Source organism: Cheilinus undulatus, linkage group 3 (assembly GCF_018320785.1).
Source record: "Cheilinus undulatus linkage group 3, ASM1832078v1, whole genome shotgun sequence".
Lineage (NCBI taxonomy): Eukaryota > Metazoa > Chordata > Actinopteri > Labriformes > Labridae > Cheilinus > Cheilinus undulatus.
The window spans coordinates 11,158,291-11,177,216 of NC_054867.1; the positions used below are offsets into that span (position 1 = coordinate 11,158,291).

Sequence of the window (18,926 nt, forward strand, 5' to 3'; positions counted from 1 at the left end):
TGTAATTATGCATGAAGTGTCCTGACACCAAACTTGAAGTGTGTTCACAGATTTTATTATTTTATTTTGACCTGTATTGTAGAATTTATGAGTGTACATTTCCATCCTTATCTGCTTGTTTGACTACACTTCCCTCTCAGCCTCCAAGGTTATGAAACTCTCCTCTAACTACTAGTTTGACTTTCTGCCCTCAGTGAATCTCCTCAGGGTTCTTCTGACAGAGATATAACTCCTTCAGATTTCTCCTCATGCCTCCTCTCTCCTTCCCTCAGAGAACCAGCAGAGAGGAATCTGAAAAGCAGCGTGTCTCATCCGTCCTCGCTTCAGGGAATGGTAAATCATTGTCTGCTGGTGTCAGCGACTCTGTTCTTTAACCCGTATTTATCCAGGGGGATACGACTGAGCTGACATGCTTTTATTCAATAATGGAGATGACATTTATACCGCTAAGCCTCAAACACTCCCTGAGATTCCTCCAGTGAGTCGGGTATGTTAACACAGTGATATTTGCTGATTTTGAATCACTCTGATTAACCCTTAATCCCCTGGCTTTAAGGAGGGTGTATGTAAAAGCGAAATCAAACTGGCTTACTGATCCTAAGAGATTGTTCACATTGCCAAAGTTACAGGTTATGCTTCAGTTCAAACATGAACCAAACGATCCAGGAGACACTCTCACAAATGAAACAATTTACTTCTGTCATAAAGCCAGTTTTGATCTGTGTAGGCTGGCTTTAGTCACATGAACTTGATGATGCAGAAAATTCAGATGGGACAGGAAGTGAAGAATGGAAGAAAGTCAGCGTATTATAGGCCCTCAGTGGACCTCCACGCTGTAGTTATCATCAGATGATTTCTACATCCAATGGCTATCACCCCTACACTTTACAACAAACTGATTTTTACCACAGGTTAACTGATTTACCTGCCATGGGGGTGATCAATATCACCAAGAGCCAATGATGAAGGGAGACAAGAGTCTTGAGTCTTGTGCTGCAGTAAGAGGCTAGACAGCATTTCTACCTCATTTTGTCACAAACATGATTTTAATGGAAACAATATCAGGAGTCTTTGCTTTTTGCAGTTGTAAAGATGATTGCAAAGATTGATTGTAGAGGAAGCAATATTTTCCAAAGTGCATTTGTGGATTTTTGCACAGATGGGGTATGAGAAGCAGAATGGGTGATATCCCACTGCCCCTTTGGCAATTTGCACCTAAGTTAAGCACCTTACTATTAGTCATCGTAAGCCTTAAAATGTCCACTGGTACTACTAGAAAGTGTTAAAATTTCCTCTAGTACATGAGTAGACTGATTTTCACCTCACCATGAATAACAGCTATTTTTGGCTATATGCTAACTACTAATTAGACTTTTTGTGCTACTAGTACAGCCTAGTTACATACTGTGTTCAGAAATCGAGCACTAGTACTGATAAATTGAGTAGAGCTACGTGGCCAATATTACTGATATCAAATAAATGGTCAAGAGCTTTGCACAGTTTCCTGTTCTGAACTGAGAAATCAAAGACCTCTGACTTTTTGTTAGATTTGCTTGAACATAAAATCCAACACCACCAAGGCCGCCTATAAGGGGGGATTAGGGGGAAAGCTTTCTGGGGGCCCATGGAGGTCAGTAATCTTGATCCATTCTAAGGTTAGGCTGTGATAAAAATATCTATATTTCAATTTAAGTAATAACAACTTTTATCAATGCAGCAAAAATGAATTTCATTTATTTCTGCTGTTGAACTGTAAATCCTTATTTCAAATGTAAACCTCCTTTCTTAGAATAGAATTACCTTTTAATTGGTTCTATAAACCATGTGGATTTGCTCATTAAACCCATCGAATTGGAAATAAACATCAGACTTCATAGAGAGGCAATAATGTGCACACAAGTCAGCATGCACAAAGTAGCAGGAATGGAGACAACTTTTGGAGAAGAATTGTCAAATAGCGAAGAAGAGGAAAAAAAAAGGTAAAAAATTGCAAAAAGTTGGTTAAATAGACAAAAAATAGCATAAATGGGTTATAAGTGGGGAAAAAAAGTGCAAAAAGGATAAAATGGGTGAAAACAAGAAAAAGAAGTTTGAGAAATGAGCAAAAAGTACTTAAAACAGGTGAAAAGTGGCACAAATGGGGCATGGTGGCAAAAAAAAAAACAATGCATAAAATGGGGAGAACAAGGAAAAATGAGAAAAAAGTGGCATAAATCAGCAAAAAGTGGACAAAAAAGAACAGTGGAGCAAAAAGTGGTAAAATAAAAAAAATATAGCACAAGGTCGATAAAATGGGCAGTAAGTGAGACAAATGGGCATACAGTGGCAGAAAAAATGGGAATGAAATGGCAAAAAATGGGTGAAAAGCGGCAAAAAGTGGCAGATTTTGACCAAAATGGGTAAAAGTAGCATATGTTGGCTAAAATATAGGCAAAATGTAGCAAAAAGAACAATGCAAAAATGGGCATAAAAAGGGAAACGTGTAAAAACTGGTGTAAATGGGAAAAAAATGGCAAATATGGCAAAAATGGGGAAAAAAGCAGCAAAAAGTGGAAAAATTTGAGAAAAATTAATAAAAATAACAAAAGGTGGATAAAATGGGCAAAAAAGAGGCACAAATGGGCACATAGTGGCAGAAAATGGGAGAAAAATGTAAAAAAAAAATGGGTGAAAAGCAACAAGAAGTGGCAAATTTGGACAAAATGGGGAAAGAATAGCACATTCCTGCTAATATACTGAAAAATGTGGCCAAAAGATGGTCCTGCAATGGGCAAAAAGGAGCAAAAAATGCATATCTGGGAAAAAATAAAAGAAATGGGTGAAAAATGGCAGAAACAGGATGAGTGGCAAAAAAAGTTGTTAAAAAAGTGGAAAAATCGTTGGAAAGAAGCAAAAATGAGTGGAAAGTGATGTGGTAATAAAGGCTGTAAAAATGTGCTGATATAAATAATATCAACATCAGAAACGGATAATATTTTATTTAACTTTTCAGCTCCAACATGCTGTAACTGTCAGTCAGGATGCTAGCACCAGTGCTATTGATCCAACACACATGCAGTAATATCATCAACAAATCAGACTGGGGAGGGCCCAGTCTCTGGGGTTCTCGGGGGATCAGCCAATTCTGGCTGAATCTGTCCTTGTAATTCAGGTTATTATGCCATTTAACTATTTTTCTTTAAATCTAGCAGCAGTATTAATGTTTTGCCTGATTGTGTTCACACAGCATGTCAAATTCTTTCTGTAGATGTGCTGTAACTTAGCTTCTCTAAAAACAGCATGAAACTGCAGCCCACAGAGATTTGTGCATTAAACTCTAAAAGGAAAATAAATCTTCATCTGCAATTTTGCATGATTTCAACAGAAACTAAGGGATCCCACCATAAACACAGCTTTTTTTGTCTCAGTTATTCAGCAAAACTCCCACACAAAACAAAAATAATTCTCAGGTTACAGCAAATATTTACACAATTCCCTGAAAACAACAACAGTAAAACAAAGTGACAAATCCCCACAACACTTTCACACAATGTCCGACTCTAAAGTGACAATTTATTCTAATCCCCCTGAGAAACAACAAACCAGCGAGCAAATACAACAAGACAGAACAAATATGTTTTCTCCCCAAAGAGAGGAGGTGTGACTGAGAGTGTGAGAGAGTGTGTCCAAAATAAACACACACACACACACACACACACAACATCCAGGCCGATCTGTAACTCTCCCTTAGGTGGCAGCAGGCACAATGTTTACTGACTCAAACAAATGCACACAGACACAGCAATTAATCTGATGGAATAAACACATACATGCTACACACATCTACACATACAGACTCAGAGCTGACTTATTAACTCTGCTTTACTCACATCAATATAAAGGAGCAAACATAAACTATGTGGATGCAATTAGGAAACGTTCTGTTTGATACTAATGTTGTCTAACATAAATACACACATGTACACACACACAAACTGATGCTCTGCAGATGGATGGATGCATGGATGCTCTAAGTCATGTGCCAACCGTAAACAACAGTGCAAAAACGCACACACAGGAAACACATATGAACCGATTGGTTCCACCCGGCTGCCTCTAAATGGAACCGCAGCTGCAGTAAAACAGGCTGATTGCAGATGACGTCACGGTGAACATCTCCAGATGGGGACAGGAAGTGATTTCTGCACAGAGAAGTGTTATCAAATTGCCAAAGCTCTTGAGCTACATTTATGTCCTGACAGTTCTGGCACATATACATATACATATACATATACCTCACAGAGGCATGGATTAAAGCCTCCATCTAAAGTCTGGAGAAATGGAGTAAAACACTGCTCACATATGCTCCATTTCTACCAGTGGCACAGTCTGTTACAGTAAACCTGATCTTGCTTGTGTTTCCACAGTCAATATCTGTCCAGCCTCACTTTTCCTGATGGGAAATTCATCTCTTATTCAGAGATCTGAAACATTTGGCTCAGCTCAGTAAGTCTTCCACAAGGTTTATTTGTTTAGTAGTAAATCAGTGTTTCCATTAAAAACATGGTTATAATAAAGATGAGGTCTGATCTTTGCCTAGTTCAACCCTGGTCCTGTACTGCTCCGGTCTTCTGATGGCCATCATCCAGACCTGCGTCAGGCCCATGACCCATCTCTCTAGGTATCCTCCAAGCTAACCCACTGGGTCTTAAGCACACAGTTTGAGATGAGCTGGATCAGGCCAAGGGAGGGGCACCAGGTGCCCATGGGAGCACAGCTGCCATTTCTGTATCAGGCAGCTGACCCTTTTCATCCCCGCTCTCCCAAGCACATCAGCATTAGACACATGGTCTTGCCAACGATACTCCAAAATGCATCAAAGACAAAGGCTGTTGTAAAGGAATTCAGATGGCGCCTCTGGCCATCAGTCCAGGCCTCACAAGAGTATAGTAAGACCAGGATGACCAAGGACCAGTAGAACTTTTTTAACTAAATCTGCATGCTCAGATACTATGAATGCCACACTGTCGCACCAATCGCTCAGTACAGTCAATGGTTTGATGGATTATGCTGCCAAGGTAGGAGAACTCCTCTTCCTCATACAAACTGTCACCAAAGCATCTCAAAATGCCTAGATCTATGTTTTGGCCCAGGAGATGTGCATTTCCAACACTTCAGCAAGTTAAAAGCCCCTACAAGAACATCTACAGCAGTGATCATCAAGGGGACCACATCAGCCCCCCCAGAACTTCACATCTGCCCCCCTAGAACATGTTTAAATTCAGAATCAGTGAGGGGGAGAAACCATGTTGTGGTTTATAGGGTATCTGTTGTCTTTAGACACCTATAGCTATCAAATCAACCCCAAAAACTATTAACATTCAAACAGTTTTATTAGGAAGGACTTGATATTTGAACTGTTTTAACAGGAATCCACCTGTCAGCCATGATTAGTTAATATGATGCATGATAAACTCTAACTTATCAGTCCAATCCTGATTAAATCTGCAATTTTCTGTCATCTCTCCACTTCAAGCCCAAATATCTCAATCGCCCCCTTGAGGCCAGCTGCAGTATAGGTGGTAGGGACTGATCTCACTCTTAATGACTCGAAATTACAATCAATTTTAAAGCAAATCCAAATACTAATAAAATAATAATCAATAATAGACATAAATAGATAGTTATAGATAGCTAACAGACCAAATGTTTTTATCTTATTTCCACTTATTTGATGGTCTGGCTCGCACAGCACCTGTCAAGACAAAATGTGGCCTTTGTACAACTCTAGCTGATGACCCCTGATCTACAGTCCCTGCAGTGATCTGCACACCACAGAATGACACTCCACAGTTCACTTACCCTGTCACCTGCCCTATTATCCAGTCCTTACAGGTACTGAAGAGTGTAGGGGCTGTGATGCACCCCTGCCTCCACCCAGAATCCATTGGGAAGAAATCAGAGGTGGAGCCACCACACTTCACAGCACTCTCTGTAGCAGAATACAGGATAGTTACAGCTGGATGAGCACACGTGGGATCCTACAGAGCTCCAAAATCCTTGAAAGGAAATCTCTGCTCACTCAGTTTTCTGGAAGTCAACATGGGCTGCAAGCAACCTCTACTAAACTCCCGAAAGACCTTAGCAAGGACCCAAGATGTCAGGATGTGGTCTACCTTAGACTTTTAAAGTGTAAAGCCCGACTGTTCAGGCTTCTGGTGTTGCAGTGGATCGCGGATCCTGCTCAGCAGTATCAATTCAAGGACCTCACCTGGCACTCAAGTGTAATACCCCTGTCGCTGTTACATTCTTGCACATCATCCTTGCCCTTCCACACTGGGACAACAATGCCCCTCTTCCAGCCAGTCGGGATGATGCCCACTCTCAATACGGAGCATAAAAGAGCATGCAACCACAGAAGGGAGGCTACAGCACCCGCCCTAAGCATCTCAGCCTGGATCCTGTATATACACGGTCCTTTCCCAGCCTTCAGCTTGTTCACCACCCATTGAATCTCCTCAACAGTTAGTAGATAACAGCTCACAGGTAGGTCCATAGGTTCATATATGCTAGCCAGCTGGTTTAGTTCAAGACTCCCAAAGACTCTTGTTTCCCTTCATCTGGCTAGAAGTGTAGAAGGAGGTCTGAAGCACCAAGTTTGTAATATTGGTCACCTTCATACCCGATAAAGTGGTTAACCTGTTGTGATTTTAGATATTTTTTATGAGGAACCTATCAGCCAAAAACTAATTTTCACATCAATGTATGACACTAGTTGCCTTTTGCTAATTTACTCAATTTTAGTAGAGTGAAGCAATTTCACCTCCATGCAACATTAAACAGCTGATTTTACTGCATTTCATTAAGCTGATACCGCTGCACACCTCATTTTAAACCCACCTCTTACAGATTTGCAGAATCAGCTCATGCATTAAGTTACAGTCTAACAGAGGCAGACAGTGTATTCATAAAGGCTGTTGTTGTGACAATATATTTATTAAAACCATGATCTTTACTTTAATATAACCAAAAATGGTGGTTGCAGAAAGATAACAAACCAACCTGAGATTCTTCTCAAATGTTTGCCATGCGTCCCTTTGTTTTCTTGGTATCAACATGAAGGCATGAGGATGTGCACTTGAAATTCAACACTGAGACACTAGGGAGGTGTAGCACTCATCTAAGAGTGTAAAATAAGACAAGTTGAGGCTCCTCACCTTATCAACCACCTTAATTTTTGAGAGACTTGAAATGTAAAAATTATTCAAATTTCTCTGATTCCTCAAGCAGTGCTCCTCAAGTGTGAACGAAAACAGCCACTTCTGATTTTTTCTTTTGGATTTGGTCCCTGAGACCAACAAAAGTCCTCAGTCCATGAGAGAGGAGAAAACTGTAAAAGTTTCATCTCTGAGCCCCGCAGAGACACTGAGAGAAATCACCTGCTGAGATCACAGCTCATCACACAGCGGCCTCCATCACGCTCCAGAGAAATCATGACGCTCAGTGGATGCACAACAGCGAGAGAAACACACAAAGAGACACAGACCCACACTGACTGGGGCTTCAGCTGAACAATAATTCTTGGAGGCAGAGCTGCTCTGAGGGCGAATACTCTCAGTGGGAGAGTTAAATCTCAATAGCTGCAGGTTTTTTTGGAGAGCTAGTGTCAGCTATGACTTCCTCTCCTATTTTCTCTCCATCTTTCCTCCCTACTCTCTTCTTCTCTTCTTTTTACATCATCCTTCGTCCTTCACTCTTTTTCTCTGCTCCACATTCTGTTTCTAACATTGTCTGATTTTAATATTAGGGGAGACCTGCAGTTAAAGGATTGTTTCAGCCGATTTCTGACATTATAACCCCTCAAACATACACCGGACGGTTCAGCCAGACTGTGAGACCACACATCTGCTTTTTGTGGAGATTTCACTGAAACGTGACTTAAGAGAAAATCAAATACTGCATTCTTATCTGCAGTAAAAACAAACAATAAGAGGTATAATCATTTTCTAGTTTGCTGCCATGTTTGTGAGCAAGGTAGAAAAGCAGCGTCTGGTCGGTGACACTTCCCAGTCCGCTCACTTTCATTGGCTGTTGTATATTACACCAGAGGCAGCTTGATCTGTAATCATGAATATCTAGCATGTTTGACACCTACAATTTAAAACTGGGGAAGCTTTGGCTCATTTAGGAACAGTTAAATAAAATGATTAACCAGAGGTTGTTTAACATTATATTGGATTTATTTGGTTTGTCATTAAAATAACCTTCTGAGGCCTAAGCTTGTTTTTAACCATTTGTCTTTAAAAGCTTGTAAAACTTCAGTCCTGTGGTGTACAGTCAAGCTCTAAACATCCTTTTTTGGGGCCTGGCCATTAAAAATATGTGTGTTGCAGTAATGTCACTTGAATTTAAAAAACATTATGGGACTATAAAGACAAAAGAAAAAAACAATTTGGAAATTTAAACTTAAAGATTTTATATATTAAACACAGTAAACATTAATAACTAAGGTTTTTTTTTCACAGACTTTTTCTCCTATCTCTTAGGGACCAAAGAATTAAAAAAAAAATCATTCAGTGCCAAAAGTCTTCAAAATATTCACGTGTTTTTGGGAATTTGAGTCATTATTTAAAGCAGTTCCTGCCTGCAGTGACTCTGATGGACACTTAATGGATCAGAGCAGTGCAACGCCACTTCCCACCAAGGTAAAAATAGTTTTGCATTTTATCATTAGTATTTACACAGGGTGAAACACAGAAAGGCCCTGACCAAGAAGCAAACCAGGGACCTCCTTGTTGTGGGGCAACAGTGCTAATCCCTGCACTGCCATGCCGCCCACTCTAACTATATCATATGTTAGACTTTATCATAAAGTTTATTTGAAAAGATTTATCCATCCATAAATTTTCTACACTGTCCATCCTGTTTGGGGATGCTGGGGCCAGACTCAGCTGAAGAAAGGACCCCGTCTGACCAGGATTCAAACCAAGAACTGTCTTGCTGCAAGGAAAAAGTGCTAAGACCTACGTGAAGATTTACTTATATATTTAGATTTCAAACAAATGTTTTTCAATTTGATTCACTCAAGATCAGTCCTTCTCTGTGTGGAGAGCAATGGGGCCGGCATCCTAGCGCCCCCTATTGAGCAGCCACTAATAATATCAATACCACACATTTAGGATAACTTCAGCAAATAATTGCTGTCAATAAGCATCAAATATGGGTCATGCCCCGTAATCATAATGGGCAAATAGACCCCAAAATGAAGCCTAAAACCCTCTCGCACAAAGCCAGCCCTCCTTTCTCTTTTCTCTCTCAGCCTCTCCTCTCTTCTCCTCTCATCTTTGAGGGTCTCAGAGGAGCAGGTCTTGTCATTAGACTCTAATGCTGAGTCAGACTACTCTAAGCTGCCAAGGTCAACTGTATTTGTGGGCTGACTGTGTGTTTCTGTGAAAGAGAGGAGGAGAGTTCAACAAACACTCCTGTATCGTTCTTGTTTTATTTTCTCTCTGTACACTAACAGAAAGCCTATAAATGGACGAACATGTCTGATTTCTGCTAAACATGAACACATGTATGTGATGTTACTTGGCTGAAGTGCTCTCAGAAATGTAATTATAACCCCAGCACTCTCACATCAACATGGTCCTGCCATCACATCTGGCCCACATCATTTTCATAAGTAATTCCTTTTCTGTTAGCACTGTGATCACTTCACTGCATAATTGATACACAATCATGATGATGTGGAGGGATGGGGGGGTGGTGGAGATGGAGGTTCATGTATTATTCACTGCGGCAGTGTGAGGCCACTCGCTGCAGTTTGTACCACATTATGAAGGTAGAGCAGAGTGGGTGAAAGGTTACAGAGACTTGTTTCAGCACATTTAAACTTAAACCTCCTTTATTTATTATTGTATGTTAAAGGGACGACTCTAGCAACAATCAAACAGGTAAGTATCATCTAAATCTACAGTCATGCGCATCTTAAAGCACATTTTATATGAGAACTTCATTTTGTAGATCAGTGCTTCCCACAGTTTGGGCTATTGTCCTTTAGAGGGCCCCTGAGATACTGCAGATGGACCAAGAAGAGCCAGTGACTCTCCATTAAGACTTCTTCTATTAGACTTTCTTCCTGATAATAAGAATCCTGAAACATTACACTACTTCAGTTAGGAACACTTGTCATACTTTTAACCACTTTATTGCAAAATGGATTTACAGTTTTACTTGGCGGAGAATGGTGCCCTTGTAGCTCTGTGACCCACTGACCTCCAGATGACCTTTTGTTTGTGCTGAAGGATGAGACATAATGGTGATGTAGAGGAGAGTTATGACTGGAATCTGTGCATTGTGTTGTATTTTGAAGTTGACCGGATACTTGCCACGTTTTTGCGGTTATTTCGATGGATCAGGGCTGGAAATTAACCTTTTCGCCTACCTGGCTTTTGGATTTAAAAATCTACCAGACACTCACTCCTTTCTACCAGCCACTGTATTTCAATAATCAATTTAGTGCAATGAGGTACAGTACAATAATTAAGGCCTATAGTAGTTGAGGGTAAGGGCTATACTATATTGGACTTAGATCAGTTTAAAGACACCTCAGCAGTCAAACCATCCCAGCCAGCTGTAAACATCTGCCAGCAGCTCTGGCATGAGGAGGAGGAAGGCTCTTGGGTCAGTGAGTGTGACAGCTCGGTTCTGATCATGAAGTCAGCAGACACAAGCAGAAAACCAGGACTTAATTTATGCCGCTTGCTGTTACAAAATCATAATGTTGTGTTACATTCATTTTTACCTGCCCCCGTGGCTGGTAAAGGTTGAGTAAATTCACCCAACACCGCTCTAACATACCCAAATTTGGCTGGTGGCGGTTGCAAACAGAGTCGAGCTGAACGGCGCATCTTGGATGCAGCAAGGCTGAACTGAACTGCTCAGATAGACTACGAAGGAAGCCATTTCCACACCTGCAGTGTGCTTCACGTGCACTGGTTTGTATCAATATCCACTGCCTCAAGAAAGAGCAACTGAAGCATTTTAATTGAGCATTGCCCTTGATTGCATTACAAGTGGTGCAGACTTCAGGGACAGCGTAATGCTGAGCTATCAGCACAGACAAGTGTGTTAAAATAAGGATTTCTTCTCTATTTGACAGATTAGGCTAACATCATTAACAGGAGTTCTGTCATCACTTTTAGAGCATCTTCAAACACAAGAAGAGGGGCATAATGCTTGAGACAGCAAGTTCCAGCCACAGTAATAAGTCTGAGAACAACTTTATAAGACCAGCACATCCCGGACATGTTACCCAGCACGTTTTATGTCAGTTATTAGAGGATACCGATGCTATTTTTAGTACAACTGGATACCATATTATCACCCAGTTGTAGTGTGTGTATTTCCTTACCTGATGGTCTTCCCCTCCCTCAGGTCGTACAGTGAGAAGAAGATGTCCGTGTCCTCTCCGATGCTGTTGTAGGTGAAGCTCTTCAGGTTGACCAGCAGGTGGTGTGGAACAGGAACTCTGCACGGCTCCCCGTGTCTCTGCCGGCTGCTGTCACCCTGAAAACACAACACAATGATGAATGAATGGCTCTGTAAAAACTGATGACTAAGTATAAATGTTAATAAATACGTGACACTGCGTTGACTGCAGCATGTTGTGTGTTACCTGTGTTGTGCTCTGCTGTACGCTGTGCCTGCTCGACAGGTGCTGTGGGACAGGCAGAGACACAAAACATTAGATTGGGTGTCCATTATGTCCTTTTCTCCTCTTCTTTTTCCATCTCTTTGTCTCTCTTTTCACCCTTTTTCCTTACTTTCTTTTTTAATCCATCCATCTCCCCCCTTTTTCCTTTATTTCCTCCACAGTCCAGCTCTCTTTTCCTCCTCTGCTCTGTGGTATTCGGTTTTGTTCTCTATTCTCCTCCTCAGATGATGAAAATGCTTAAACTCCCTACAGACTCATTACTCCGTCTTGTCTCTGTAAATCTCAGAGCGGCTGTATGAGAGCAGAGGGAGCGAGGAGTGAAAACCTGTTTGATGAATTGAAGTAATGAATGTCAAATGCACGCCATCTGCAAATATTACAACCTGAGCAGAAAATTAGCCTGCAGCCACTTTCTCATTGCCTTCTTAACTCTGGATTCTGCAGGTAACCAATCAGCAATGAGCTGCTGCTTCACTGCATACACATGTGTTAGAAAAATATCATCACAGAGGCCCTCTGGCAAACACGTGTATGTTATCTGCTCACATTGTGGACATGATATCATTTGCATATAAAGCATGTGTATGTCAATAATACCAATACTTCTCCCAGACATATGTCATTTTATTGTCATGCCTTTTTATCATTGCTGTGGAATGGTTGAATTTCTTACTTGCAATTGGCCACATAAATTTAATAGTTAATTGTGATAAGTCAGTTTTAGTCACATTTGAAATTTTTTTTTCATTTACTAACAATCTTTGTATCCCAAGAGCGCTTGAGCTTGAGGTCACAAACTGATGGCCAGAATTCTCCTTCAGGATAGTCTTGTAAAGAATCTTACAGCAAGTGGTCCAGGTCCTGAAGCAGCAAAGCAGCCCCAGACCATCACACTGCCACTACCATGTCTAACTGTTGGTATGATGTTCTTTCAATTAAATGCTGTGTTAGTTTTCCTCCAGATGTAACGGGACCCACACCTTTCAAAAAGTTCACTTTTTGTTTGGTCAGAATCATGAACACTGACCATAGCTGAGTCAAGTGAGGACTGCAGGACCTCAGATGTCGTTCTGGGGTTTTTTGTAACCTCCTGGATGAGATCCTGATGTGCCCTTGGAGTCATTTTGGTAGAAGGACACTCCTGAAAAGGTTCATCATGGTTCCAAGTTTTCTACATTTGTGGGTAATGGCTCTCAGTGTGGTTTGCTGGGGTCACAAAGCCTCAGAAATGTCTTTGTAACCCTCTCCAGACTGATAGAATTTAAAGACTGTTTCACATCTGTTTTTGAATTTTTTTAGATGGCGTCATGATACGTTGCTTTCTGAGATCTTTTAGCCTACTTCACTTTGTCAGACAGGTTCTATTTAAGGGATTTCTGGATTCAACAGGTCTGGAAGTGATCAGGCCGAAGTGTGGCTAGTGAAACTGAACTTAGCTTTCCAAAAATGTGATTAATCACAAGTAATTCATGATCACTGACTTTTTAACTTGAAGCCAGGTAAGTTTGGATGGCTTTTTTTTTCTCTTAATAAATAAAATCCTCACTGAAAACTGGGTTTTCTTTGTCCAACATTAAAATTTGTTTGATGATCTGAAACATTTAAGTGTGACAAAAAGCAAATACTTTTTCACAGCACTGTGTCTGGTCTTGTCTCTGCATATTAGACATTCAGTTTGTAATCAGGAATGTCTTGTGATGAACTGTATTTACAGGTAATGTCTTTAAGTGTTTAGGAGCCCAGCTAGTGATGTCCAGAAAAGAATCTGTTGTCTCTGCAGTTCCATCTGAAGGCCTAAAGTTCATGGCCATCCAAAACAGGTTGTCTGTCCCGTCTCCTGCATGCAGATTTCTTGAGATTCTGACATATGTAATGGCCATTTCAGTCTAGGTGCATGTTGAGTGCATGATGGCTGCAGCATGTCACTTCTTCCTCATGCCATTACAGCTTTCATACCGGGCACATGTCTCCCTGCTACCCAGCCCTGTCTTTATTTCTGCAATTTACCTCAACAAAGCTTCCCACATGTAACCTTTGGGAAAATTAATAATAAAAGCATTTTGAAAAAACAAAGAGTCTTCCTCTACTAAAAAACAAACTGGGCTTTTACTTTTAAATTACAAACCAGAAGTGACACTGTATTGTGTTTAGATATTAGACATCAAACTGAAGTTTAATCATCTGATGACGGTCCCTTCAACCGTTTTAATCCAACTATCTCCTGATTTCATGGTTTTGGGCGGCACTGCCTAGATTGCAGCACCCATAAACCAGATGTAGAGTTTGTCCTTGAAATAATAAAATTCTGTCCAACAAATATCTTTCCTTATGAGTCAGCAGTTACTTTATATTCACAGTGAATTATCTTACACTTGTTTTTATGTGGAAAATTCCTTGTTGCTTACTTGGTCTTGTTGTTTCTCTGATGTTAAATCTTATTCTGCTGAAGTTGCAGTAATGTAAATTCACCAGAGGGATCAATGAATTTTAATCGTATTGCATCTTGTGTTTCTTCATCTTAACCTTTTATTCTCCAGGTTCATTAAACTCAGACAGAATGAAAAACTAAAAGTCATTTCTGCTGAAGTAATGTGCCGGCACAGATTCAACAGAATTAAAACCACCTCTTGTCCCTGTTACTTTGTTTTGTTTGCCTTTATTGTTAGTTTGCACAACCCTAAAGGACACTGTGGACTTAAACAGTATCTGATGATACAGAAGAAAGCCGTTCTACTCTGCTGTGCATCATAAATGTTTGTAATGTTTTCCTCTTTTTTTTGTGTTCTCTGTTCCCCAGCTTTCATCCCACCATCCATCACTTTGAGCACTTTTATCTCGGTGTTTCTCCCCCTCTGTCTCTCATCCCGTCTCCAGATCTGTCTCCAGGCAACAGAACAAAGGGGGAATCAGTGAGACCACAGCGTTAGACTGTTACAGCTCAGCTATTTAAAGCAGACTGATGTAAGACACAGAACATTCAGTATTACTAAGAGACCATGAAGAACCGAGATCAGTCATCACATTACAGCAACCCACACCAAAGTTTCTGCAGTTTGTTTCCATTTAAGATCCTGTCGCAGACTGATGAAACCAAACTTATTCTATTCATCTGTGTTTGTGCTGCAGGAGGGATCATGTAGCATCAGAATATTTGGATGTAACTTTTTATTATTATGTGAGTTACATTAGTGTCATGTCGTGTCATTTCTGCCATTCAGTGCATTAAAAATCCTAGATATTCAAGACTGTAAACAGCTGTGGGGTCACCGAGGTCTGGACCTCGGTCAATTTTCCAAAATATGACAGCAAAAGTAGGCACCAGTTGAATCCTGCCCTTCACTACCTCACATCCTGTTTGCGGTAAAGGAAGAGGTCTGCTGTAGATGTATGGTTTTTGTCAACAGGAGGCACGTTATTATGGTAAAGTGAGGCTGAAGACCAAAAGAAATCTGCTGGAATTAAGTTTTAATGTAAATTATAGATAGTCTTACAACTACTAGCGTCCTAACTGCATTACTAACCGACTCACCCTTGAAAGAGTTAGCTTGTTTGGTAACTGCACCATAAAAAAGAACGGACAATGCTAATGCTAACTGTAACCACAGTGCTTCCATATTTGAAAGTGCACCCAGGTGTAAGCTTGTGTCAGATGTGATGATTTTGGCCTCAGTTTTTGATTTAATAATGTTGATTCACTGCAGATCTATTTGTAGACTTTGCTTATCAATTTATTTGATTCATAATTTTTAGGCTAATTTAAATAGCTTGAACAGCAATAATTCATTTCTAACCCTGGTACTGCTGCTCTTTTGAAAGTGTTATTCAGCTTAAAAACCTCAAAGTCAGCTCAGTGGACAAGTTAAAAATAATTTTGTTTTAAATAAAAAAACAAAAAAACAAAAATGCTTTTCTACAGTTTCTTTTAGCTTATTCCATTGACTTTACAGTCAGTAGGGAGTTCTGCTTTGACTGGTTTAGCAGTTTATGGTAAAAAAAAAACAAAACAAAACAAAACATAAAAATGCCAAATGCAGAACTAACAGATGTTTTTTTTTTGTTTTTTTTTTTAACTTTTTTAAAAGTCTAAGAGACAGAAACTTACATCCAAAGACTAAACACGAGTTATTCCAAACAAAGGTGGAAAGGAGGAGGAAAGCATGAGGAAATCAGGAAATGGAAAGGTGGGAGCATCACAGGTAAGCCGTACAACACACTGACAAAGACAGGAGAGAACACAAAATCTGAAAACACAAGGTCTAATCAAGCACAGGTGTGACAGACAAGGCACAGATGAAAGGTGGATGCTCAGTCACACCAGTGTAAGTTAGTGTCTTCCTCAAGTGTCACATCAGTTTAGCTTTGATGCAGCATTTAAAGCCTGAACGTACATGCTGGAGACCAAGAGACTCTGAATGCACAGTGATCTGTCCTCAGTCTTCTGATGATGATTTCAGGCAGTCATGGAAATGAGAAAACTCGTGGTTTTGGTTCATACTTATTCTTCTTTTGCATTTAAATTTCCTTTAAAATGTCACCTCTCTTAATGTTTTTTAGTTCTTATCGCTTCTCTTTTACTTGCCTTTATAAACTTCAGTACCCTTGGTCTCAGGTTTTTGTGGTGGGTTCCTGTGCTGGCTGGGTACTCGTGGGTTCTTCTGATGTCTCATGATTTCTTAGTTCTTGTGATTTATTAGGATGTCTTTGTTCTAATGACGTCTAGGGTTTCTCAGTTCTGGTGATGTCATATCTAAGCTCTTATGATTTCTTTGGATTTTTAGTTCTCATAATGTCTCACATTGTCTCAGTAATAAAGGTGTTTGGGTTGAACATGTAGCCTGCTGATTAACATTGAGCTTTATGTGGTGACTCATCACTTCAGTTAAGTGGTTATACATGAGTATAACCTTCAATTTTCTATATACAACTTTATTTTCCTTTTTCAGTTAGAAACACCGCCATACTACGCTGCTCCTATGACACGCTAAATGCTAAGTTTCTCATGTTTACATCCAGGTAATGCTGGGGATAAACTCTGGCAGGAAGGCAGCAGCCATTTAACTGACGTTAAATATGATTGATAATTAGTTTAACAGACTTGTGAGTCTTGTGCCTGTTAATTTGATATCTGAATTTAGCTTTTTAGCCGATTAACTGTGCACATCCCTGGTTGAAACCACCACTCATTGCTAAAATCTCAATGTACTGATTCAGAATGCACAAATATAAAAGAATGGGAGCTCAGCTGCAGATTATTCTATGATGTGAGGAGCATGCACAAAGAAAGTCTTATTGTTCAAATATAAAGAGATGATTGGGTGGCAGCATTTCTTAAAATGAACATAAACAAAAATAAAAAGAAAACAGGAGCAGAGGAATGATGAGGAGGAACAACAGCAGGAGGGAGAATCAATACAAACCAACAGGAGGCTGATTTCTACAGATACAAACATAAAAAAAACCTTCCCTCACCATTTTATAAAGGTCTGACACGCTGATCTGGTCCTCATCCACCATCTCAAACTCTTTCCTCGGCACCAAGTCCAGACCCAGGTGTCTATAGGGGAAAGAAGAGGCTTTTAATATCACCTTCACATTGTAGTCTGTTGATATGGAAACTGGTACATGAACCTACCGCCCTCCCTTATATCACACAAACACACACAAACATGCAGTATACCCAAGTCATTTTAGATGGGGCCTCCGGGGATATTGTTGGAGTGGATTACCTTCTGTTCAGTTTCAACAACCATATATTTCACCCTCAGACCGCTGACCTTTCTCAATGCACAGTAAATCCTGTTTTTAAACTGTAAATGAGAAACTAAACATCTTACTGTCAGCTGAGTATTACATGTTTAACCACTCAGAAATACATCATAATCTTATCTATTCCCATCTGATAAGGACTAAGAACTGGAGTACATAAAACCATGAACATGGTTCTTCTATTAATACTGTTGGCTGAGAGCTAAGGACAATCATCAAAAACACGTCAGTCTTGGAGTGTGAGTGACATTTTTATAATCAAACACTGTACGTCCTGCCCTCAGTTTTTTTAAATTAAAGCCAAACAATACATTTGATCTATATGCTCCTCTGAGAACAGAAAAGCACTTAGCATGCTGAATTTATGTACAATGCTTAACAGATTTCTGGATTAATTTGTGATTTTTGGTATTTTTTCATTATTTTCCTGTTTCCCTCTCATTGTGTTAATGAGTGAATTCAGGTCTTTCAATCAGACCTGTTGCCACAGATGTATAAAATCAAGTACCAGTTCTAAAGATCTCAGTCTTCAAGTGGGGTACTGTGATGTGTGAGTGACACTTTTGGATTAAGAAAGAAGAAGAAATTTCATCCCTGAGGAATATTCCACGGTCAACTGTAAGTGATAGTATTAGAAAGTGGAAGAGTTTAGGAACAACAGCAACTCAGCCACAAACCAGAAGATTCATATTAGTTTTCTTAAAAAAAGTTAAATTGAGAATATCTCTTTTGGAAGCATGCGTGAAATAGAAGAATGTCATTAACCCCCACCCCCCAAGAAACACAAACTGATTAGTTTTGCAGTGTTATGTAAAAAAAAATCCAGAAATATAGAAAATCTGGGATGATAAAAATGAATGATTTGTTCTCATGCTTTGTTTATCAACCTGATCACAGTAATGTCTTCTAAGGGCTTCTACCTGCACAAACAGAACATTACAGAGACATGTCAAACTTTACTGTTTAGGGCGTCAGGGTTTAAATGTTTGAGTTTTTAGTCTGTTACAGGAAATCTAACTCCTTCCTGGTCTGATTTTTCAGATTATTTCATCATCATTCAGAGAGGAGCTTTAAAGCAGGAAGAATAAAGTTCAGGAATCTTTTCCTCCTCTGCAGATGGAAGCTTCAAGTCTTCACTACCGACACGTAAGCTTGTGTGTCTGCCTGAGTCTGATGTTAGTGTATGTGCCACTGTGTATTGGGCATGAAGCCATGAAGTGTCTGCGCAAAGATGCACAATGAGCGCACTGATGGACCGGCCACTTGCCTGTAGTTTTGGAAAAAAAAAAAAAAAGAAAAAAAAAAATCCTTCCTCTATGTGTAAATCTCCCTCATTGGAACAAGCATCTAATTCCCAAACATTGGCGCTAACAGCCGAGCACAGTTAGAGGGAGGTGGAGTTTGTGACACTGATAAATTCAACCCTCTGTGGCTGGAATCCACCTGCATTTAGCAGGTGTCAATA

At 39.9% G+C, this 18,926-nt stretch overlaps 1 protein-coding gene across 1 annotated transcript in view; it reads right to left on the reverse strand.

Moving 5' to 3' along the window:
- LOC121506749 (dedicator of cytokinesis protein 3-like) overlaps positions 1-18,926 on the reverse strand; it is a 172,513-nt gene that overhangs the window by 61,904 nt on the left and 91,683 nt on the right. The window contains exons 7-9 of the mRNA XM_041782604.1: positions 17,165-17,249; positions 11,657-11,698; positions 11,393-11,547 (exon numbers count right to left, since the gene is read on the reverse strand). Of these exons, the coding sequence (XP_041638538.1) occupies positions 11,393-11,547; positions 11,657-11,698; positions 17,165-17,249 (282 nt within the window). The remainder of the gene's footprint in view (positions 1-11,392; positions 11,548-11,656; positions 11,699-17,164; positions 17,250-18,926) is intronic.